The following is a 26,269-nucleotide window of genomic DNA, read 5'->3' as shown; positions in this document are numbered from 1 at the left end:
TTTTTGGTGGAAAACTGTCTGCTTTTCCCCTTCAAAATGCTTTGTGTATTTTATGAGGTATTTTTAAGAAGCCAAATTTGGTTTGTTATGTAAGAATCATTGAAAAATTAGGGAAAAATTCCATTTCAGAATGAAAGATTATCATACCTTCTATATGCTATGTTCCCTACAGTGTAAATTAATTCTATTGGAACCATCTTGTAACAGTATAATCAGCCTGGTGGGTTCTCTTAGTATGTCATTATTATGCAAAAACAACTTGCCGGGATTCTTTTGATCTTGTGAACTCTGAAGATGTGGGCAGGGTTTTTGACAGCATGAGCTCTGTAGGTAGACCCCAAGCTGCACTAGTCTCCGTCAGGAAGCTAGATAGGGTGAATGCATTTGAATTTGAGAAGGGTTGTGCTTCCTGTCTTGAATATTGTGGTACACTCCTTCCAGAAGTGGACACTTCTTTGTCTAGTCATGTTGGATAAATCCTGCAGAGTTTCCAACCTTCTCTTCTTGTACAAAAGCTAGAAATAATCCTGAAAAAATCCAGGTCCCTTTCAGTTGAGCTTCAGACCTAGGCATGAGATTGAAACTGAACTGGTCACTTTTATGAATGATCTTGATTAAGACTTGAATAAAAGAGTACAGTCCTACTGAATTTCTCAGCTGGGTTTGATACTATTGACTATGGTATTTTTTGGACTTTCAGTATTAGTTGGAAAGGGGCACCACTGTGCAGGGACTTGGAGCAACTTAGTGGACATTTCCAGTCATTGGTAATGAGGAAGAGAAGTGAGCAATCAAATTCTTGTCAATCCTCTATAGATGGTAACAAAACTTGATTCTTTCTCCAAAGTTCATAACATCTACATGAAACTACTGGGTGAAGATACAGGTAGTCCTCACTTACTGATCACAACTGGCAACTCCATCCCTAAGTGATGCAGTCATAAAACAAAACATAACTGAATCCAATTAACATCACTTCTTGCTGCAGTTGTGAAGCAAATCACCTGCAGTCCTTAAGTGTGATGTCACATGACCATAACTTGCAACTTCCTGCATGCTTCCCCATTGACTCTGTTTATTGGAAGCTGACTTTGAGGGTTGCAAATGGTGATCCTGTGACCACAGGAGACCGTGACTATTCTAAATGCACACTGATTGCCAAGCACCCAAACTGCAATCAAGTGACCATGGGGATGCAGCAACAGCTGCAGGTTTGAAGTTATAAATCTCCTTTTTCAGCAGTCGGTAAGCAAAGACTATGCTATTTAGATGAGATATCATTTTATTAGACAGGGGAACCAGTGGAAACAGTAGAATGGAGCAAAACAGACTGAAATTGAATGTTGAAAAGACGGAGTTGCTATTTTTTTTAATCCCATTTATATCCCGCCCTTCTCCAAAGACTCAGGGCGGCTTACAATCTAAGCACAAATCAATGTGCTTAGCAATAGCCTTCATTCTATGTATATGCCTGCTAATTAGGGCTTTCGCCCCCCCCCCCAGCGGCATTATTACAAAGTCAGCTTATTGCCCCCAACAATCTGGGTCCTCATTTTACCTACCTCGGAAGGATGGAAGGCTGAGTCAACCTTGAGCCTGGTGGGATGCAAATCTGCACTAATTGCAGGCAGCTGGAGTTACTTTGACTAGAACAGAGGTCCCCAACCGGTACCGGGCCGCAGCATGCCAGCAACTGGTCCACACAAACAAGCAAAGCCCCATCCATGGGATGCAGGCAGCACACAAAACCATGCACTCTCTTGTCCGTGGAAAAATCTTTCTCCACGGAACCGGTCCCTGGTGCTCAAAAGGTTGGAGACCTCTGGTTTAGAAGCCATTGTGATTGAGAGAGGCCTAAACTGAATTTAAACCTAGTTTGAATTGCTCTAGCATAATTTCATTTCATAGTCTAAAATCCACTAGGTATGAAAGAAAGTGCACAGAATGCAAAGATTATCATCACATACCTTCAAATATTTTTACTCACCTTATGACAATAATGAACTGCTGAAACAATTTGCCGGAAGAAGTGTCTTGTCTCTCTTTCATTTAGCCTTCGCCTCTCACTGATGTAATCATACAATTCCCCTTTACTTGCATATTCCATGATGATCACTATTTTATCTTTGTTCTCAAATACTGAGATAAAACCAAACCAAACACTTTTATTTCAGTATATTGATGAATTAAATACAAAATACTTATATACTGTTATAAGCAATCACAGCTAGCAACTTCCAAAGTACAGATGCACTAATTACTCAGTTTCGTCAAAAACAATTTCATGCATATTATATTTCTTAATTTATCTTTTTTGCAGTTTAGACACAGAATTAGGCATATTTTAAAATTTTTAATTACTTTTAAAGTTTATATTATTTTGAATTTTTTTCCACAAAATACAATTCTAAGAATATATCCTATTGAAATAGGTATTTCAAGTAGAATTTTGTCATAGAATAGATACCTTATAAACACCAGGTACCTTATAAACAGATACATTTTTGAACCATATTGAACCAGAGGATCTAACCAAACAATTTGGTTGAACCAAAGGATTTAAAATACTGCAAATTAATTCCAATCTGCCTACTAATCAACAAATAGTGTTAAAATGCAAATAAAAATAAAAATGCAGTAACATCATTTTTCCTTAATGTTTCCCTTGGTCACAGGTCTGCAACCCGCGGCTCCGGAGCCGCATGCGGCTCTTTTAGCCGTCTCCTACGGCTCCCAGTCCTCTGCCATGTGCAGTCCAAAAAAAAAAGTGGGACTAAAGAAGTTCAACCAATCAATTCAAATATGCAGGGTAGGTGCATATCTCTCCTTGGCTCCACTCTTCAGTCAAACACATGTATGCGCATGTGCACACATTTTTTTGTGGCTCCCAGTTTTTCCTTTTGTGAGGGAACCAGTTCCGAGTGGCTCTTTCACTGTTTCAGGTTGCTGACCCCTGCCCTAGGTTCTTCTAGTAACTTTATAAAAATTGCTGCAATTGTATTATTTTCTCACTTTGAAAAATATAAACAGACAATTTGAAGATTTGTTTTTAATTAGGAAAGAACAAGCAAAAAATGAGAGGTATATTGTGAATAGGGGAAAATGTTTAATAAATAATTTTGATCACCACAGGCAACCAATTAAGTAATTTATATGGACTACAGAATTTCCTTCAGGAATATAATAAACTATCAATATAATATTTAATACATTTCCTTCCTTGCCTAATAAAAATATGAATTTCCCATTCGGAGCACAAATGAAGTCTGAAACTAAAATTACATCTTTTCCTTGGTCATGCTGTCATTAACAACGAATGGATTACTACAAGCATCAACATGTAATATGAAACCTACACTGTTAGTTGATCCTTTTTTGAAAAGGAGTAAATATGTAAAATGTAAAATAACGTGTGCTGTGGATAAACTATAAATCATTTATACAAAAATAATTAGAGTAATTTTTCATAAAGGAAGCACAATATCCAGTGAACCCACATCTGGCTGTCATAGGAGGCTGCAAAATAAGAAAAACATGCTCCAGTGCTTTACACACTCTGCTTGCCTTGTCAGTCTTCAAGAACCAGGTTTTCACTATGGAATAAATGTGTATTCCTGTGTCAAGGAAAATGAGTATGCTAAAATTAAATGTGTGGATGTTCAGGGCTAATGAAATCTTAGCTTTGGGGTTATGTGCCACAGTTCCTGGCATCTTCAGAGGCAAGGTGGTCTGTATGGTGCATAATCCCAAAGCTCTATGAGGATTATGCAGCACAAAGACCACCTTGCCTCTGAAGATACCAGCCAGAGTTGCCTGTGAAATGACAGGAAACAGGTGTCTGAAGCTCAACATTGCTCAATAGATACTGTCTATGAAGGGCCACACCAATATATTGAGTAGAGTTTCATTATCACACGTAGTGACGGCCATGCAGGTTATTTTAAAAGAGATGGAAGTAGGTATAAATCTTAGGAAGGCTGTTTGCTAAATCCAGAATTAAGGGAAGCCTAGCTTTCATATCAGCTGCTACTGAGCAAGAGTGAAGAGCATCTATCATGCTGCCTCCATGTTTATGGCAGAACCATCCTGTACTTACTAAGATCACATTAAAATTCTCTGGATCTTGACTGGTAACAGCTTTCCAAGATTCCTAGTAGATACCAGGTCTTAGTAAAATAAAAGTATCAAATGCTAATTGCTCATAAGAGAACCTGGAAAAACTATCTCTCTGGATAGATCCATGCAAGCTTTTTAAATAAACACTTTCATCATGTAAACATTTATGCCGTCAATTTCTGAGATATTGATGTTTAAGTGATCATCTTGTAATACACTGTATTTTGTAACACTGCTAAGTGCAGTGTTTAGCTGTAATATTATTACAAATAAAAATGAATTAAATATGTATTATTCCCTATTAAACTTCAAGCTGCATATAGTGTTAATTATACTATAACCAATTCTGGTATAACTATTTGGAATGCTTGGCTCACTGTGTTTTTGCTCCATTTGATTTATGACCTGTCATCATAATGCAGATTATTCTAAATCTGGAAAAGCTTCTATGTAGGCTCTGTGCTGTTGCTACCACCAACTAATTCACAGAATTTGTTTTAAAGAGGAATGTCTGCTTCCAGATATGAGATATTGTAGAGATAGGGATCAGTAATTAGGATACAAAACAGATTATTTAAAATAGGTGTTGGGAATCTGTTCACCAGAAAGGTTCATTTGTTCCTTTTCGTACAGGAATTGGTCAAACAAAAACCTTTTTTATAATATTATTTGAAATGGCATTAGTCATGCTTTTTTATTTATTTATTTATTTTAATCCCATTTATATCCCGCCCTTCTCCGAAGACTCAGGGCGGCTTACAATCTAAGCACAAATCAAATGTGCTTAGCAATCTCTGGCGGGAGCGGGATGGGGTAGCATCTTTGCTGTATTTGATCTCTCTGCAGCCTTCAATACCATCAACCATGGTATCTTTCTGGGGGGGCTTTGGGGTTGGGAATGGTGGGTACTACGTTGTTCTGGTTCATTTCAGTATTGATAGGAAGTGAGAGGTCTGGCCCTCATCCATGGGGTTCTGCAGGTTTAGGGGGGGAGGGGGTGTATGATGGCTCAGCAGTTATGACACCGAGCTTGTCAGACAGAAAGTTGACAGTGCGAGTTCAAGACCCAAGCACTGCACAATGGGGTGAGCTCCCATTACTCGCCCCAGCTCCTGTCAACCTAGCAATTCGAAAGCATAGAAATGCAAGCAGATAAATAGGTACTGCTTTTGCAGGAAGGTTACTGCATTCCATATTTTCATACTGGCCACATAATGACGGATACATCTTTCAGACAACACAGGCTCCCTTGGCTGAAAATTGGAGATGAGCACTGCCCCCTTAAGTTAGTCCCACTGGTCAGGGGAAACCTTTAAACTCTAAGCAGGGCTCAGTACATTCTCTGCTTGCCTCCCTTCCCTAAGGAGGTCCATCTAATGGGACCAAGAAGAAGGGTCTTCTCTGTAATGACTATCTCCCTGTGGAACATCACTGCTGCAGAGATAAGATTGACCTACACTCTGACACTTTTTCAAGGCCCTGAACACATGGTTCTGCCTACAGACTTGGGGACCCTAGAATGATATGGAGCCCATCAAGTGACTGGTCTGATTGTCGTCGCCAGGGATATTGGGAGTCATAAGGCTTTATACCGGGATCTTATCCTTATAAGCCACCCAGAGTCACCAAGAGTGAGTTGGATAGCCATATGCATTTTCTAAATGAATGAATGAACAAACAAACATAAATTCCCTGATATAAGAAACAATAACTAAGCAACAAAGTTGTGTTTTTGAAGGATTTGAATAGGACTTATATAATATTATATAATATAATAAGAATTGAGGGACGCGGTGGCTCAGTGGGTTAGGACGCTGAGCTTGTTGATCAGAAGGTCGGCAGTTTGGCGGGTCGAATCCCGAGTGCCGCGTAACAGAGTGAGCGCCTGTTACTCGTCCCAGCTTCTGCCCACCTAGCACTTCGAAAGCACGTAAAAATGCAAGTAGAAAAATAGGGACCATTACGGTGGGAAGGTAACAGCGTTCTGTGCACCTTTGGCGTCTAGTCATGCCGGCCACATGACCACGGAGACATCCTCGGACAAGCGCTGGCTCTTTGGCTTTGAAACGGAGATGAGCACCAGCCCCTAGAGTCGGAAACGAGTAGCACGCATGTGCGGGGGAACCTTTACCTTTACCTTTAGCATGGAAAAACTAGAAAGAGGTCCTACTTGGGTTGGGATTCTGTTTGAGAAATGATGAATTTTGTGGTTATATAGGATTCTTTGGCTCTGATTCTTGATTATTGACTAACATTTCAGTCTTGACAGGTCATGTTAATCATCTTGTTTCAATGTTCAAATGTTTTCCATCTTCACCTGCCCCCTCTCCACCCACATCCTTTCCAAAAAGAAAGTTTCATTAAATAAGAATCCTGTTACGTAAGTAAATAATTTACTCTAAAATAGAACTTGGATTTTTTGATGCAGGCCTGGAAGAATTTACAGGTTGGCTAAATATTTCCTACATTTACCTGTTCAGATATTACCTCATTGCTATTTATCCAGCAAATGGAATTTCACTTTATCCCTACAGAAGTCATGTTGGGGGTGGGGGGAGAGCCAGTTTGATCTAGTGGTTAAGGCACCAGGCTAGAAAAAGAGAGAGCATGAGTTCAAATCTTGCCTTAGCCATGAATGCTGGCTGGGTGATTTTGGGCTAATAACTCTTTATCTCAGCCCAACTCACAGGATTGTTGTTGGTGAGGAAAATAGGAGGAGGAAGAAAGTGTGTTGGATATGCTCACTGCCTTGAGTTATTTGTAAAAATAATAAAAGTAAAAATAAATAAACACTGCAGGAAAAACCTAGAATGTGATACAGGTGTCCTCGACTTACAACCACATCTGGGATCAGAATTTCTGCTGCTAAGCAAGGCAATTGTTAAGTGAATCTCACAGTTATTAAGCAAATCCAGCTCCCCCCATGGACTGCTTGCCAGAAATTGTTTGAGAAAGTTGTAAATGGCAATCACCTGACCCCAGGATGATGCAACCATCACGAATACATGCCAGTTGCCAAATTGAGATCACGACTGTGTGAATGCTGCAATGGTCATAATGTGAGAACTGGTCATAAATCACTTTTTTCTATTATATTATAACTCTGAACAGTTGCTAAAGGAATGTTTGTAAGTTGAGGACTACCTACACTAAAATTCAATAGGATGTGTACATGTGCTTTTTTCAGTTCCATAAACTATTCCAGAAGGTCTTTATGTTATTAGTCTAAAGTGTTTATGTTCAAACACCAAATATATTTACTTCCGCCCTTAGACTCTAAGAAGAAATTTGTTTATTTGATATCTTTGTCTCTGCATTATTTTTTAATTCCTTGTTTCTGAACAGCTAATTGAAAACACATATTTTGGCTTTGGATTTTACTAAAAAATAAGGAATGTAAAACCAGGAAAGAATTTAATTCTCTTTACCAAAGATATGTCTCAGTCAAAGTACATTTTGTAACATAGTGTTTCTCAGCCCATTATTCTAGTATTCATAATAATTCCTGAATGTAATTTGTCTAACTATATTTAGAATACTGAAATGATGAGCTCAGCTTCTATTTAGAGCTATAAAACCTTGCTAGCACAAAGACTTCCCTCTACTTCTGCTTATTCAAAGTTTTTGAATTCTTTGCATCCAGTGAGGCATCATATTCCTCTTTAAAACATACTTGATAATTAAAAGGAAAACTGAGACTTCATTATTAAGCCAACATGTTTTTAAAGCGAAAAAGGTACATTGGTATATGCACAGTGACATATCTTAACAAAATGGAATTTGAATAGACATGGACCACTTTACCTAATTCTTACATGGTTTGTAGATTTTTTTATATGTGTTATTTTATAACTAAGATGGGAATTTATTTTTCTATTTTGGAATAGAAAACTGCAGATGCTTTTTCCCCCCCAAAAAACAGACATCTACCTTGAAAGTTGATTGCTTTTTGTTTACATGTAACCTCAGGATAAGAATTTTGGTTTGTTATTTTAAGAGAGGCAGTCAATCGCCTCGCACTGGACATCTAAATTCTCCTCATGCCTTTGCTCTATATCAGAACAATCTCCTAAATTAGGTTCAGTGTGTTGACATTCCTTCCATCTGGTGTCTTTCCATAAGGAGGTGTTTTTATTACACCCCCCCCCCAAAATAGCAATAGACAGAAGTATCTTTGCAATGATACAAAGTGCTCCTATATTAAAGGACAGTCAAATCAGAACAGTAAGTAAACTTAATTTCAGAGACACATACTGGCATAACTTTTTCACTGACCAAAAGCTAAAATTCATTCAAGTAAAAAAAAAGTCTTTTTTCTAACATATATTTAAAAGTTTGGAAAAATATTATCTAAAAGCTATTACACTTTATCTGTTCAATACAATTAACGTTGCTAGAATGTTACTTTACTAGTGCTCAAACATGCTTTAAATTATTACATCAATACAAATATGTATCCCCCAAATCTCAATTTAATTAGATACCATTCAAGTCATCATTGTCATCATTATAATCATCATCTGTTAAATATAATATTATAAAACATTTGTCAATAGCACTGCTCATTAACCACTGAAGGCTGAGAGATTTATTTTTGCAACAGTATTTTATGCCAGTTTCTTGGAAGCTTTTAAAAGTGTTGTCTGTGAAGATTTAATTCTATTCTATTGAATTTGGGGTTAATTGAGCAGCAATGTTGTTATTCTAGGGCTCACGTGACCAGAAAGAATTTTCTATTGTTTTCTTTGTGAATTGACTAGATACAGAACACTGAAAACAATACCAATAAATACAAAATAAATAACATTTGGAAATATTTTGTTGATGCCCAAAATCCTAACAACCCCCCCACACACACACTAAGACTTAGATTTCAATCAGTTCTACAGTTTCATACCTAAACTCAGGCATATTTATGTCTCTTTCAAAAAGAAGTTAAACATTTCGTAAGTGTATCTTTTCCAAAATCAAGATGCCATACTTAGTAACTATAATTATATTTAACAATTAAACATTTATCAGCTTTTTAATATAATCATCACTGGTAACATTATTTCTTCTTTTTAGAGGTCCTTATGCTACCTTTGATAAGATCTTACCATAGTAAAATATGTATGAGAATCAGCTAATGTTGGCATTCGTATGCATACCATAATAGCTTAGTTCTTTCAGCAAAGTCATTCCTACAGCATGACTTCTAAAAAAGAGAGTACAATGCTTGCCTAATTTCCTACACCAGTATTTCCCAGAAAAAATATTGTAATATTTTATTATTTATACCACAATTTTATAAGCAACTTTTCCTCTAGGGGTTCCCCAATGAACACATAACAAGTTTTCAGATTTTCATGCAAATTATTTTGCCATCATAACAAACTTCCATAAAATATATCAGGACATTAGATATGATGCTTTTTCTACCTACTACTAGGTTATAAAAATTCCTAAGGTAAAGGAATTGAATGAAGATGTGAATGAGCCCAGATCTGAGAAACCCAAAGCTGGCCCCCATTGGCTTACTCTGTATGATATAAATTATGCTAACTTTAGAAAATATGGCAAATTGCCAATTTTGTTTAATGATGATAGTCTGGATTTCTTTGAATAAGCAGCTTTAGGTGTTAAATTATACTGCAAGGATGTCAAGTACTGTGGAGCATGTGATTTTAAGATTAGATTCGCGTGCGCGTGCACACACACACACACACACACATACATACACAAATACACACACACAAATCTTGGGTGTTACTATGTTTAAACAATAGAAATAGAAGTGCCAAAAGTTGAACTAAAAGGAACTGAATTAGTTAATAGCTAAATACTACTTTTTAAAGTAACTAAACTAAATGGCCAACATACCACATTCATAGAATTCACAGAGGTGATTTTTCCTGTTTTATCTAATGAAGATTTTTGTATGAAGAATATCAATGAATAGGCACTAAAAACATTTAAGATGAAATCTGAGATGTGCTATTTTGAAAAAAAAATCCAGAATGAAGTACTTGGAATGAAATTCTACACATAGTAACATGTTCAGATTTTATTGGTGTATGTAATCTATACATTCTGTTCAGAAAGCAACTTTTCCAGTTTTTTTAACAGTTAACTTAGTTATATATCAGATCCGCTATGAAAACGTATTCAATTAATTTATTGTTCAACTTTTTCCATCACAATTTGAACACAATATCTATCAAAGATCTCCATAATTAGACATTATTTAGGAGTACTGCTTTGGATTTCTTGCTGTTAATTAAACTGGTCTGCCTTGTTTTCTCAGTGAGTCTAAAAGAAGGATGCAACTGCTTTAAAGCATGACATTCTCAAAATGTCTACTATTGTGGTCACTAAATAAATATTGATAAAATGTGGGAAATTAAACTCTTCCTTACATTCTGTGTTAAGGACAGAGGATTTATGATTGCATTGGTGTACACTTTCACATCCATTCTGTTTTTAAAGGCTTTTAAACTAACACTACCACCCCAATCCAAAATCAAATATTCATCACTTGAATTATTTTATTACATTCCAAAATAACAGCTTGTAGCACACATTTGGTGATCAGTAATATTTCTCAATAGAAACTTCTGAATAGTAAGGAGGTGAAGTTAATGCATCACCAGCACAATTAAATCCCATGCTTAGATATATATTATCATATTTATTACATTTCTGGGAGAGAGGTTAGCAGTATCTAAGATCACAGTTCACAGTGGGCACTATCTAACAAAATGAAATTCAATGGTGAAAAAAGTAAGGTTCTACATTTAGGCAAGAAAAACCAAATGAACAGGTACAGTATAGGTGGTACTTTGCTCAATAGTAGTAACTGTGAGAGGGATCTCGGAGTCCTAGTGCAGGGCTTTTCAACCAGAGGTACGGGTACCACCTGTGGTACATTGGCACCTGGCAGGTGGTACACGACCATCCTAGAAAAGTAGCAGGGGAGGGGAATGAGCTGAACCGGTGGCAGCACCGCACAAGCCTGAGCGAGAGATGGCTGGACCTGTAGGTCTGTCAGGGCTCAGCGGAAGCGCCAGGATCAGCACCAGGCTCCAGCTGGAGCTCGGCACTGATCCCGGTGCTTCTGCTGAGCCCAGAAGAAGCGCAGATCAGCTGGAATGTTGCAGCATCTCCAGGGCCTTGTGATTTACATTAAGATGCTTGGCAACTGATTCATATTTATGAAGGTCACAGCGTCCCAGGGTCATGTGAAATGACCAAAATCTGCTGCAACCACCCAGCAGAGGGGGGGGATTAAAAACCAAACACCCCCACCCAACCCCACCCCTGCTGCCAATCCTCAACAGAAATGCTCACAACAATGAAAACCTCCGACAGAAGGAAGAGCACCTCTGGATGGGCAGGCAGGTGTCTTGCTCGGCTGTGGCTTGTGGGGCACTTTTTTCAGTGGCATTGTAACTTTGAACAGTCATTAAGTGAACTGTTGTAAGTCGAGGACTACCTGTACTTCATCACTTTTTCCTTTCTTTTTTTATTTGGTCATCAAGTTTTTGACACCTTGCTAGGCGACTGGTGGTACTCAAATGTTGCCATATCCTAAAAGGGGTAAAATGGGTGAAAAGGTTGAAAAGCCCTGTCCTAGTGGACAATCACTTAAATATGAGCCAGCAATGTGTTGCAGCTGCCAAAAAACCCAACACAGTTCTAGGCTGCATTAACAGAGGGATAGAATCAAGATCATGTGAAGTGTTAATACCACTTTACAACGCCTTGGTAAGGCCACACTTGGAATACTGCATCCAGTTTTGGCCACCACAATGTAAACAAGATGTTGAGACTCCAGAAAGAATACAGAGAAGATCAACAAAGATGATTAGGGGGTCATCTTTCAGTTACATTGGGTAACTGTACTCAATATTATTCAGATTTCTCAATATTTCTGCTTATAATTCTCCTTTCATGCTTCAACCAACCAGTTTTCAACAACTAATCCAATTTCATGAACCAGTTCTCAGAGTATGCAGAGGGGAGGAAGGGCTAAGGTGACAAGTAAGCTGTCACTGGGTGACTGACAGCAAATGCAGGCAGGCAGCACTAAAATGGTAACCTGGGCTCTAACCACCTGATTATGCTACAGTTTTACTACAGTTGTATTGAGGCAGTTAGTAGGGTCTCATGAACCTGCAGTATCTGCAATGGTCTACCTGGCTGACCTCCACAGACCAGCTTCAGCAACATTGCTTTGAATTGGCATATTTTTCATGATCTCATGAAGAATGAATAGCAGATGCTTCACTGACATAAGATGAAATGCATGTCTTCCAAATCGTTTTTGAAATATATGTAGCACTAAAATGTAAAGGGGCCTTAGGCAATATCCCACTGTAGCCACTGGGAGTCCCTGTTGATTAAAGAAATAGTTATCTCAATGTCTGAAGTTAATTTCAGTAAAGATTTTGCACTACAGGAAGTGTCTTCAAACCACATTTTAGGAAGTATACATTTCTGTCTACAATATAATTTAGAATACACTTTTTATTTTATTAATTATATTTATCAAATTTATTTGCCACCTATTTCGCAGTTCGAGGAGACTTTGGGTGGACTTTTCCCCTTTTTATATAAATGTAAGCTATATTGGAAAAAGAGTTTGTATTAAAGTTATTATCTTCATACTAAGCTTCATCAATATTATTGTTCCTCATGAGAAAGACTGAATGTGAGGTTCTTACAAATCATAATCATAATAGTAAAGTTGGAAGGGACCTTGGAGGTCATCTAGTTCAACCCCCTGCTCAGGCAGGAAACCCTATATCATTTCAGACAAATGGCTGTCCAGTCTCTTCTTAAAAACTTCCAGTGTTGGAACATTCACAGCTTCTGGAGGCAGGTTGTTCCACTGGTTAATTGTTCTAACTGTCAGGAAGTTTCTCCTTAGTTCTAGGTTGCTTCTCTCCTTGATTAGTTTCCATCTATTGCTTCTTGTCCTGCCTTTGGACGCTTTGGAGAATAGCTTGACTCCCTCTTCCTTGTGTCAGCCCCTGAGATATTGGAACACTGTTATCGTCTCACCCCTAGTCCTTATCTTCATTAAACTAGACATACCCAATTCCAGCAGCCGTTCCTTATATGTTTTAGCCTCCAAACCTCTAATCATCTTTGTTGCTCTTCTCTGTACTCTTTCTAGAGTCTCAACATCTTTTTTACATCATGGTGACCAAAACTGGATGCAGTATTCCAAGTGTGGCCTTACCAAGGCATTGTAAAGTGGTATTAATACTTCACGTGATCTTGATTCTATCCCTCTGTTAATGCAGCCTGGTGTCGTCTGCAAATTTGATGATTTTCCCATCTATCTCCTCGTGCAAATCGTTGATGAAGATGTTGAAGAGCACTGGGCCCAGAACAGAGCCCTGGGGCACCCCACTAGAGACCTCCCTCCATGTAGATGCGGTGTATAGTACAGCCGGTCAGCCAGCTACGAATCCATCTGGTGGTGATGCTGTCTAACCCACATTTTTCTATCGATAAGATAGAGTAGTAGTTTGTGATCTACTTTATCAATGCCTTACTGAAGTCCAAGTACATTATATCCACAGCATTCCTCTGATCCACTAATTTTACCATTCCCTCAATGATGAGACCCTTAATGAGTCTTCTCTCCTACTAGTAACTGGATGGGCAGACTCAGCCAGGAGCAGATGACATGAAATGTGCTAATTATGATTTTGAATTGCACCAGAATCAGACTCCCATATTAGTGATGCTTCATGGACAAATATGGGGACATCTATTACTACATGGGCCACTGCATGGTGCACTAGCTGAAATCTTTGATGGTGTTCAAGGACAGACATATATAAAGCAAAATACAATAGTTTAGTTACAAAGTAAGAAGAAGCCGAATGACCATGTACTGTGCCTCCTCATCGAGAAAGTGCCACAGTTGTTGCAATATGTGCCAAGGAAGGGCCTCTTGGCCACAGATTCTACCTTCTACTCAAGCAGGACTTCTAAACTGCAAACTCTGTCCAAGAGAGAACAACACTGCTATCATGTCACCCCTCGCCCTTCTCTTCATTCAACTATACAATCTATAGATTATTTTTTCTTCAAATTCTAAAAGTATACGAGTATTGCCAGATGGGTTACTTTTCTACTTTTTTATTCCATAGCATGATGGTTCTGTTCATCCAGTTATTGAATACAGGATTTAGGGAAGGGAAGGGAAAGTTAAAAAAAAGTAAGGGCTTTTCTTTTTAAGTTGAAATGTATGCCATGATAATCAAAACACTTCTGGAGAAGCCAGCTTAATCCATCCAATCCTTAAAAATTACTTAAAAGTACTTTCCTTCCAGCCGCCGTCAAAAGGCTGTCAATTATAATCCTGCGGAGAAGATGGAATTTCTTCTGATTATGAATGGTGAGTCTGCTTCTTACCAATAATACAAGATATACATTTGTTTTAATCAAGTTCCAAAAAGAATTCTGAAACAAGAAATCCTTTTTATATACATGTGGATTTGGCTACAAGTGAAAATGGCTAGTTTGTCTTGATGCTAAGTTGATAAATACAGAAGTGAATCACCTTTAACCACACAAGGTTAAAAGATTCAAAAACATGGATTCTGTTTAAAGAAAGTACATGTTTGGAATCCTGATATTAAAGGTCTTCCAGCTCATACTAAGGAGACTCAATGCATTCATTAGCCAGTAGTCTTCATTTTTTCCAGATGCAGAACCTTCAACTCCAATATAGGTTTTATTATTTGAGGCAGGAGGGGGCGGCTTTGCCAGATGTTAGTTTTCCCTCTCCCTTATTTCTTATTTCTTTCTCTTTTTTCTACTTTCTTTTTCTCACTCATCTTTATTCATCATTCATATATTTAGTGTTTTACAGAAGAAAAAAGGGCACTTGATTATTTAAATTATTTTAATGATTAATATTTTTATTTATTACATTATTTCTGTAGCACCACCTTATAGAAAATCTGAAAGTACTTTACAATAACCATTCAATGATATATACGACAATATTTCCTGTCATAAATTTTGATTTTCTAATTGATTGATTTCTTTTTAAAAGAATTTTAAAGAAGATAATCCAATATGAGACTTGAAGGTTATTTAGAAAATGTGACACTATTGTAAGACACATTCTCTGTGTAAGCAGTATATTACTACAGTATACTGGAATTGTTAATGGATGGACTTTCTTACAAATGTTTCTTTGTTTTCACTTATCTTTATGTCTATAGACAGCCCTCAGAAACATAGTTTCAAGTTTGTATCAGAAAGGGCCATTATGTAATGTAATTATTTTAATGAATAGTATTAAACAAGATACAGATTTGCACTAAATTCAATTTTGAGAGATTATTTGCTCCATTTGTTTTCCTCATGCTGACCCAGCAATCTTCCCTTTCTCTGTTTTAAGGCCTGTTAAAAATTTACTTAAATAAAAAAGTCATCTCTTCAAACAAAAATCCTTTTAAATATTTCAGTATATGATTCAAGCAATTAGAATTGGACTTCCATTAATCATATGAGTTTTAAATAATTCAATTGATAGATCAGCAACTAAAGTTCTAACAGTAGATTAAAATACAATTCCTTCCCCAAATTTCCAGTGGGAATAAGATAACAAGAAACACCTCTCTGGAGTCCCCAAAATATACCAGCTTTCTTTTTTTTATTTTTTTATTTTAATTCCATTTATATCCCGCCCTTCTCCGAAGACTCAGGGCGGCTTACAAGCAAAATTCCATTTTGGATTAAGGAGATATTTAAAAGAAATGTAAATATCACCTTAGCCAAATAGAGACAAGGGATAAGGGTGGGGGGAATCAAGATTGGTTTATCTCAATTCTACTAAGTAAAAGAAGAAACAGAGAATCTTTACCAGGCCTTCAGGATTTTGCATTATATCCTATATAACAATAAAGTAGAGTTCCAATGGTACATGTGATATCTGTTTCCTGACCTGTCCTACCTTAAAAGGGTGACAAAAAACTCAGGTGGAGGTTGCCTTCCTATGGAATAAGGGGCAGTCTGAAGGCAACGTTATCTGTTCCTGCACTCCCAAAATGAAATATGAACTGTTCCTCTGCAAGCGGTCCTAACTCAATGAGAATGAGTCAAAAGGAAGCATTGCAAAACATATCATTTTTCTCTTCTTTGCACTACCCTGGATAACAAGAAAATTAAAAGATCCTCCCCAGTTTGGAGTTAAGCTAAAATAAATGTCATTTTTCTATTTTACATTTTGACTTTGCAATGATTAACAGCATTTGCTTATACTAACAATCTGAAATTAAAATACTGTACTAGAGAGGTGAGGCCATGAACCATGGCTTCCAACAACTTGTAGCCCATGCAGTGTGTGACCTCTTATACTATTGGCATTCTGGTTCTTTGGGAAGCCTGGCAGACCAAACTTTGGGTATTAAGCATGTTATTTTGGCTGGAACACTCTCTAACCATCTTACTTCACAAATCAGTTAGACATACAGCCCAATATAAATCAAGAACTCAAAACTACTCTTCAAATTAGTGAGTCATGAACATGCCTCTATCCTTAATTGCTTTAATATCTGTGAATATAAAGGTAAGATGTACACTTATAATTACAATCAATATCTGCCTTTGCAACTAAGAATCAGATGCACATCTATTTATTTGTTTTGGTTGTGTGCCACCCAACTCCAAACACCTCTGGGTAGTTCACAATACACTAAACTTTATGATACAAAACAAGAACCAAAAAAACTCAAATCAGAGCAGAAAAAAAGAAAAAGAACAAGATGGTGTATCTGTAAAACATCCCATCTAACATTCAACAGAGGGGGCTCCAGGCACTAAAGCCCATGGCCTAGGACAGGGGTCGGCAACCTCGGCTCTTTTATGACTCGTGGACTTCAACTCCCAGAATTCCTGAGCCAGCATAGCTGGCTCAGGAATTCTGGGAGTTGAAGTCCACGAGTCATAAAAGAGCCGAGGTTGCCGACCCCTGGCCTAGGAGAACAGTCAGCTCTTTATGGCCTTTCTTTATTTGGACTACAGCATGATCATCAAAGTATTTAAGCCACATGTTACCAATGTAGGCCCTATGGCACATATGGCTTATTTAAATGACATAATCAGATGTCAAAACAATAAAAATCATTAAATGACTGAAAATTTGCAAGAGTGAAAAACTAAATGAGAGTTTGGTATTCCTATCAAAGTTGTCTAACCAGGAATGTGCCAGTTACAAATGTAGTAAGCAACCACCTACAGCATCTTTGCCCAGGTTACAAGATGGAACCACTAGTTTAAATTAAATAAACTGGAAGCAGCTAGGTGGGCTTTTCAAGATTGGACTTAAAAATTTGCTTTATGTTTTATATTGGTTTATAATTCCTTATAATAGCACAAGTGTGAATGACATGGACAGTAGCTTAGGAAAAAAATGCTTGCCAAAAGAACACATTTTAATAAATGCTTTATCTAAAGTAATGGACACTACTAGGCAGATATGAAAACAAAAAGACTCAGCAAAGCATCTGGAGAGAATTACGTAATACAGTATACTATTGTAAGAGACTACTTTCTAAATCTCATCTGCTAAATAGATGTCTGTAGAACCAAGATCAATTTAGAAGGTCCATATGGGTTTGTTCCAACCAGCTACTCTGGGATGATAATATTTATACTATTGTCATAACAGCTGAAAGTTTGATCCAAACTGGACTCAGATTAAAAGTATTTTAAATAAAATCTTTCCTCATCTATGGCCTTCATTTATTTTTTCCTACGTCTGCAGAATTCTTTGCTCTACAGATTCTTAGTTCTGAGAACCATCCAAATTCATTCAGCCTGAAGCAAAGACACAATACTACTGGATTTTCCTACACATATGTAGAGTGTAGAAGTGACTGCACACCTGTCTATATGGTTTCTATGGTGGTGACATTGTAGTTACATGGCTTTGATACACTGATGGAAATGGAGACGAATTCTTTTTTCAAGCATGAATGTGGAAGGAAAGTGTTACTTGAATATACAGTATGCATAGTGACATCTAGATTTGGTTGTAGTTTCTTGGCCTGACATTCCTTGAGAAATTAGTGTCCAAAGATATAAATATTTTAACAAAGTGCCTCTATGTAAAATACCTGTGATGCTTCTTCCATACCTTAACATACCTTAACCATGTCATCCAAAGAGATACATTGGAAAAGTAGTTATTGCACAAAAGTCTGCTGTATTTAAACTGCTTTTAAGAAAACTTAAATGGTACTATAGATGATGTCACTAACCTTCATATATGGTGATGATATGAGGATGGTTAAGAGATGACATAATTTCAATCTCCCGTCTGATGTGAATCATATCTTGTTCATCCTTAATTTTGTCCTTACGGATGGATTTTATTGCAACCTACAAATTCAGGAAATTGATCATTACACTTAAAGTATATAAAAGTAATTATAAGGAGAGTTCAGAAAATAAATACAGATGGTTGATGCTGGTAAAACATGGAATGAGCAAAATAATTTTTTAAAATATATGCTGACATTTTTCACTATTGCATTATGCCAAATATCCACAGTAGAAAAGGCAATAATAGCAGACTTTTTTAGTTATTTATTTCTTTATGATTATATGCCCCAACCAGTAAAACACACTTATAAGATGCTTGGTTATTGTACTGATACCATGGTTTCTTGTGTTTCTTCAAGGCATATATGCATGTGAAAAAATAATAAAAAATCGAATGAAAGTTCAGTTAAATTGTGCAAATTTTCACTCCAAAATTAAATATTGGAAGTTTCCTGGTTAGGTTACAATTCTTTTTATTATTATTGTTGTTACTGTCTAATTTCATATAGAAACTACAGTATAACAATTTTTTAAAAACCTAAGACATGGAACACATGATATATTTCTATCAGCTGATTCCAGAAGAAGCTGATAAACTTTTACTTGCTATATTGCTCTCTGAATCCTGAAGTTCCATATCTCCCAAAGTACTTAGTAATCACTCAGTAATCATACCCTTCCTGCATCCTTCCTTAATCATCTGAGTAGACACCTTTCCAAAAAATCAAACAAACATGGGAACAGAGGAAACAATAGCCAATCCTTTATCATAATTGGGCAGTCATGGGAATAAGTATTACATGTCAGAGGCAAGAATTTAAAAGGCTACTAAGATCAAATTGGGCAAGATATGGACATATGAACCATCCATATTCAGAATGAATAAACCTCTGCCTCTATATACATATGTAATTTCCTTTAAAATACAAAATGCAAGTTTTCAAAACATAGATATGCAACAACTGAATCATTTTAATGCTTAGTATTTAGATTTTTATGATATAATTATTTGTCAATGCTTCCGTCTGCTTGATAATCAATATTATCTGGTTCAAAATATATGACTTTTCATTCCACAATATTATTGAATAATAGTCCTTTTTAAACATATATCATTAAGTCTTATCTTTAAGTTAAAATGTAGGAAACTTTCTATTAATTTCATTATGTAATCTTAGTTTTTACTATTAGCTACTAGAAGATAGAGGAAAGTACATAAAATGCTATCAAATGTAATTTAATATACTTTATTATTTTTAAAGGCGATTCTGCATGTTATTTCACAAACAATACACAATATTTTGTGAAAAACTATGGAGTTATTATTCACATCCTATGAAACAACAGTTTTGTTTAGAGACCATTTGGTTTACTATTTGATTTACTCAGGAATAGAACTGTATATTATTTTCAAAATAAGTAATTTATTTTATTTAGGTGGAGAATATGAACAAAATGCTTCTATCCTCTGGCTGCAAAGCCAAATTATTTTAGTTCTTGCCGCTGAACAGTAAAGTCCATCATCACATTTTTAAAAACAAGACTGCAAAGATTTTGTCCATAAAATCTCTGTTCTTCTAGAAAAAAAGGTAGTTATCATGTTCCCCTATGTCAGGGGTGTCAAACTCAATTTCATTGAGGGCCGCAACAGCATTGCGGTTGCCCTCAGGGGGCCGGGTGGGTATGGCCTGGGTGGGCGTGGCCAGCGCTACATCGTTCGCATCAAGGGTGCCTATGGGGGCCTGGGCAGGAGTGGGACAGATCTGAGGGTCTCTGGCAGAAGGAGGGTCTCTGGGCCGGGGCCAAGGCAGTGGGGGCCATTCCCTCACTGTTTCCATGATGGCTTCGCGGGCCACATGAAACCACTTTGCGGGCCGGATCCGGCCCCTAGGCCTTGTGTTTGACATGTCTGCCCTATGTAATACAGAACTTATTATATTTCTATATTCTTTTTATATCATGACTTTAATCTGAGGGATCAGCTCAACAGTCTTACTGTTAGTAAGGCTGAATGTAATTTTAAATATGTGTTTTAAAAAGAGAGAGAGGAGCAAATCCTTGAGCAATTCCTGAGGGACAGAGAGCAGCTTCAAGTGTTCAGAAAGGTCTGGTTTTTCTTTTTCTTTCATTCTATTCTGTGGGAGAGGCTGTGAATGTGCATATATGCTAAGCATGAAAAAAAGCATGTGGGTGGCTTTTGGATCCACACATGCATTCCTAAGGAAAAAAATTAATATAGACATTGATTTAAAAATATGTATAGCATAGAATAGTTCTGTATTTGGTTCTCAGAAAGAATGTTAAAAGGATGTTATTGTTAAACACAGAAAAGAATAAATTCTTCACCATTTTGGGTCAGTGAAGCAATCATACCACATAGGGAAGGGAATATCTCAGCCTACGTGACAAATAGGAGACGACAACATAGTACAAAGATCTAAGCCTGAAAAACAGAGTATAATTTTAGAATTGTATAAAACTTAATAAACGTTCCTTCCAATCGCCTTTTCTTTTAATTCAGATCTAAATCTCTCGAACAGTTGCTTTACAAGCAGTCCTTGACTTACAACCACTATTGGGACTGGCATTTCTGTCACTAAGTGATGCAATCATAAAGCAAGATGTCACATAGCTTACTGTACTTGCACCCTGCCTTGCAACTAGCAAAAAAAAAAATACACACACAGGGGGCTCATGCTGCGGGGTGGTGAGGGAGACTAGGACTGACCTGGGATAGCTGCAGCTTCCCAAGACATGGTCAGCTGCTCCAGAGCTGCACTGTTCTGGGGCTGCTTGAGAGCTTACCCTGCACCCTTCAGCATGAGCCCCCTGTGGCTTTTTCTTTTTCACACCATGAAGCCAGACCCAGCCTCACTCAAGCGCTCTTTCAAAAGGTCTGGGGGCTTTTTCCTTTATTTTTCTTTTTCACTATGCAAAGTCAGCCCCAGCCTGACCCAGGCTGGCATGTCTTGTCAGCAGCAGGAGCAAGAATACTGCGAAGATCAGCTGTGGGCGGGAGAGAACTGGGCAGCAGGGGACCAAAAGGGCACAGTTTTTTTTGGGGGGGGGGAAGAGAGAGAGATAGGCAGGCGAAGGCTGTTGCAGCACTTCTGCAGTCATAAAATTGGCCAGGCTGCCAAGTACCCAAAACTTTGATCATGTGACCATGGAGACACTACAATGGCCATAACTCTGGGCATTGGTCATAAATCTTTTTGTTTAGTACTGTCATAAATTTGAACAGTCGCTGAACAAATAGTCATAAGTCAAGAACTACCTGTACACTCTTTCTTCAGAAGCATACTTCAATATATTACAATGTTAAAGAGCTACTGTTCAATTTATAAAACATTAGAATTGCTCTAGTTATTAATATCAATCAAAATAAGTACAAATATGGCAATATAAGAAGCTATAATGTAAAAAGATTTTCCTTCCTGGTCTTTATTGTAGGCACTGATTGACAACTGCAAACCAGGTTGTCATGAGGAAGATGTCGCTAGCCTTCTTGGAGATGACGGGGATTGTAATTGGGACTTTCTGCATACAAAGCTGGAAGTCATCCAGCACTGGATAAATGTAAGTACCAACACTGAAGAGGAGATTTTTTTTCTCCTTTAAATGATTAACACAGTCTTTGGATGGGATCAATGGGAAAAAAAACATCCTTTGGATTGCTAAATATCAAGTCATTTAGATTTTTCAAAGGTAAGCACTACCTGGCTGAAATAAGCTTAGAAAAACAACTTATTGGCTACTGGTTTAAGAGACAGTGAAATGTGTTTCTCCCAAAATAGTGAAGTTTGAGAGAAATCTTCAAGGGCGGCACCATGTATAACCACACAAGATGTACAAGATTATAAGAGAATGGGGCAAATCCAAATGATGTTGTTCCATAATTCAATGAGAGTCAAAAATGGTATCTCAAAAATATTCTGTATTTTGAACATAAACTTTAGTAAAGCTTATCTTTCAAAGTTTCCTTTCTTTTTCTGTCCCTTTCTCTCAAGAGATGGCTTATTCATGGGTGGGCTTATAGATGAATATATATATATAACTATCTATCGGCTGTTTATATATATCCTAATAAAAACAAGGAGGAGCCTATTGTTGTAGGCCATTCCTCTTCCTCTCTTTGAACGTCTATTTTACTGTGAATTAAGACCTGAAAAACATGTCTGTTTCATTCTTAAGTACTGTATGTCAGATTACTAGAGAGAACAAAGTAGAATAATCCTGAATTTATCGCTTTTGGGGGGGGATCAGTATACATGATGGACAGATTCCTGAGCCGTGATAGTGCAGTGGTTAGAATGCAGGACTGCAGGCTAACTCACTGCTCACTCCAGGAGTTCAATTCTGAGCGGCTCAAGGTTGATTCAGCCTTTCCATCCTTCCCAGATCGGTAAAATGAGGATCCAGATTGTCGGGGGCAATATGCTGATCCTGTAAATTGCTTAGAGAGGGCTCTAAAACACTGTGAAGCGGTATACAAATCTAAGTGCTATTGCTATCTCTAGGAAATTTGGATTTATGTATTTTAATTTCTATGGTCAGCCATCTCAAAGACATGATACCAGGCAATTAACAATATGGGGAAAAATATAGAAACATAAAAAACAAGAAAAGAAAAAAAAAGCAATACATGTGAAAACAGTAACCGGGAGTGAAACAATCATAAATTAATGGAACGGATGGATATACTCAGCCGCACTTCCTGACCTCCTGGTCTGGTGATATAACCAAGTCTTTAAGACCTTATGTAAGGCCAAGAGGGAAGAGGTCAGTGTGATCTTTGGGCAAATCATATTTCAAAGAGTGAATGCCAGAAAAGAAAAGGCTTTTTTCCTCAGCCTCACTAGGTAGCATACTTTGGCAAATGGAATATACAGAATATACCTCTTCTGCTGGACCTAATGGGTCAGACAGACATAATGAGCTAGAGGCAGTCCCTCAAGCACACAGTTCCAAGCCATGAAAGGTTTAAAATTGCAGCCAGGATCATGAATTGAACCCAGAACCAAACTTGCAGCTTGCAGAGCAGTAACATGTGCTGATTGAGGAGTACACATAACTGTCCAAACCATTCTATACTAGCTATATCTTCTAGATGTTATTTAAAGACAGCTACATGTAGAGTGCATTGCAACAGTCCATTCAGGATGTGACTAAAGCACAAATGACTTGTGCAGAGCCTTGTGGTCTAGGAAAGGGAACTGGGACCCAACAGGAAACTGTGCACAGGCCCTCCAGGCCACAGGTGTGGCCTCTTCCTTGAATAGGAGCTGGGAGACCAGGATGACCCCCCCATGTTGCATACTGGCTCTGTCTGGGAAAGTGCAGCACCATCCACAACTAAAGATAGTTTATGGTCTTAGGAAGACAAACAAGGATACTTGATGAATTATCAGGTGAAGTTAATGAACACCAGCTAATAGAAGTATGGCTTCAGGTGTTTTGGATTTGCTATACTTTTCCTTTACAATTTACATATTTTATTTTTTTGCAATTATTTATCTTGATGCCATCTGCCTGTGAGGGCTAAAGATTCAAGAAAGAATACAGATAAACTGCAAAAGAGGAAATTTTAGAATTAAACTCTTTTATTACATTTTCCTTCCGAATAGCATCAAGAAGTAATTATGCATTATTTATGGATAAGAGATGGAAATACCTTAGACTTCATTTTCATTCTTTGCACACTGACTTTAAAATGATTTTATTGTGATGCTTTTAGAGAATTCATATAAATAATTAACAGTTTTGGTATAATATTTGATCTCAATATATCTATATAAAAAGTCTAAAAATTTAAGAAGCTTTGCAACTCATGTTACAGCTTGAAAAAAATACTTCTTTTAAGCATCACAAATCAAGTATCAATGCAATATGTTACTTTAATAAATTGATGTATTCTTTGTACAATAACCAAGATGCTTTTAAACTTATGTATTTATGGATGTATGTATTGTAATTTCATTTTGTCCATTCTTCTCACTGGAAGAAACATTATTTCAACAGGCAGATTAGAAGAATATAATTATTCTCTCAATGATGCACAGATTCAAAAAGAGACTGTGTAATTAAAATAAGTAATTATATCCTAAATGATTTATGCTACAGTTACGTAAGCCAAAGGGTGGAAGGCACATTTGCAACTCCCTTCCTACCCACATGTGATAACAGGATTTTTATGCGTACTTCCTGAACCCTACATGCTAAAGAATGATATCCCTTCATTGTTTCATACTTGCTGTACCTTACAGTGCAAATGCAGCTTGGCTTGTATCCAGCAAAAGTTTCTGGAAAAATTAAATTTTTGCACTTAGAAATAATAATACATCCTATTTTAATTAATTTAAAGTAAATCTGGTAGTGCAGACTTTTAAAAAATGATTTAAAGGAGTCTCCTAGGAAGCAACATTTAATGATGTTAATACTTACATACATGTCTGCGTGTGTGAGAGAGGCAAAAGGCGTTAGAAGTTCTGTAATGGAATCCTGAATTACTTTTCTTTCTTAGAGCAGTGATGATTATAGTATGTGGAATGTTTAGAAAAGATATACGGTAAGCGACACATACATCGGTGTCTAGTTAGCAGGAACAAGAATTTAATGCTGCTAACATATTTCCTAAATTTTGTACTCAAAAAAGAGGAAAAAAGATAATATGAAAGATAAAATTATTTGAAAACAGCAGATAACTTAAGCTCTTTGTAGTTATAGAATATCTATGATTATCAGAGCTTCGCACATTTTGTCATCCAAAATAACACATGGCAGGAAGGAGAGAGAAGCAGCCTGAAATGAAAGAAATCAGGAGGAACTCTCAAAATATCAAAGACATAATCCTTTTTTAGAAACCAAGCAGCAAAAATTCTTCCATAACAAGTGCCATGAGTAAAAAGGAATCCAGGTATCATTCAAAGCAAATTCACATCCCATCCAAAAAAAGGGTGGAGTAATTCTCAGAAAGTTCACAACTGGAATGAAAATGAAAACTGTTCCACAACTGTAAACATGGTCATAATTTTGACTTTAGCAATGTTGACCAATATTGAGTGCCAAATCCACAAAAAAATAAAAATAAAACTGCAGTTATATTTAGTTTGTATCAAAATTGCCAAACTATTATTTATTTTTGGTCTCCATTTTCACTTGGCCAAATGCAACCTTCAGACTTAGATTCTGTTATGTGTAGTTACTATACATACAGGCATTTAATGATACAAAAACCAATTGCTGGCATTTCTTACAAATGACAGACTACTTCCAAAACCTGACCATGTGTTCATAATAAACTAAATCAGTGGTAAAAAAATTGCTTCCTGTCCTTACTATGCTCTGCAAGTCCTTTTGATCCATCCTGTGCAGGACTAGACAAAAGTGTCTCCTTTTTTCTGAATACCTATCTTAATTTTAATCTTTTATCTGATTGGTGCAATCTTTTTTTTTGCTTCCTATGCATATGAAAAGGGAATGGTTTTTTTTACATAAGCAAGAATTCTTTCTCTCTTGCTTTTACACAAGAAGAAGCGGACTATCATATTCTATATGCAGGATAAAACTTTACTTTTCAATGGACTGTTCATTCCTGGCCTTCTGCTCATAGAAACTCAATTCTGAAGGTGCAGCCTGGCTCATGCATGATGTTTCAGCACTCTCAGCTTCATACATTGTACAGAGTATAAGTCAGGATAGGGGAAGAAGTTTTATCTACTTCCTTTAAAAAAAGATACCCAGAATTACAATGACAACGCAGGCTTCTATAAGTTAAATCAGTTTCTTTATCACAAACATGATATACCACCACTTC

The 26,269-nt window shown here is 36.9% G+C and overlaps 1 protein-coding gene across 1 annotated transcript in view; it reads right to left on the bottom strand.

The window, feature by feature from the left end:
* Window positions 1–26,269, bottom strand: part of NUAK1 (NUAK family kinase 1) — a 51,365-nt gene that overhangs the window by 10,055 nt on the left and 15,041 nt on the right. Inside the window, exons 2-3 of the mRNA XM_083366412.1 lie at window positions 18,390–18,510; window positions 1,988–2,139 (exon numbers count right to left, since the gene is read on the bottom strand). Coding sequence (XP_083222538.1) covers window positions 1,988–2,139; window positions 18,390–18,510 — 273 coding nt within the window. The remainder of the gene's footprint in view (window positions 1–1,987; window positions 2,140–18,389; window positions 18,511–26,269) is intronic.

This window comes from Vipera ursinii (assembly GCF_947247035.1).
Source record: "Vipera ursinii genome assembly, chromosome: 6".
NCBI classification, from domain to species: Eukaryota; Metazoa; Chordata; class Lepidosauria; order Squamata; family Viperidae; genus Vipera; species Vipera ursinii.
The sequence above is the reverse complement of the archived record's forward strand: the minus strand, read 5'-3'. Positions and strand labels throughout refer to the sequence as shown.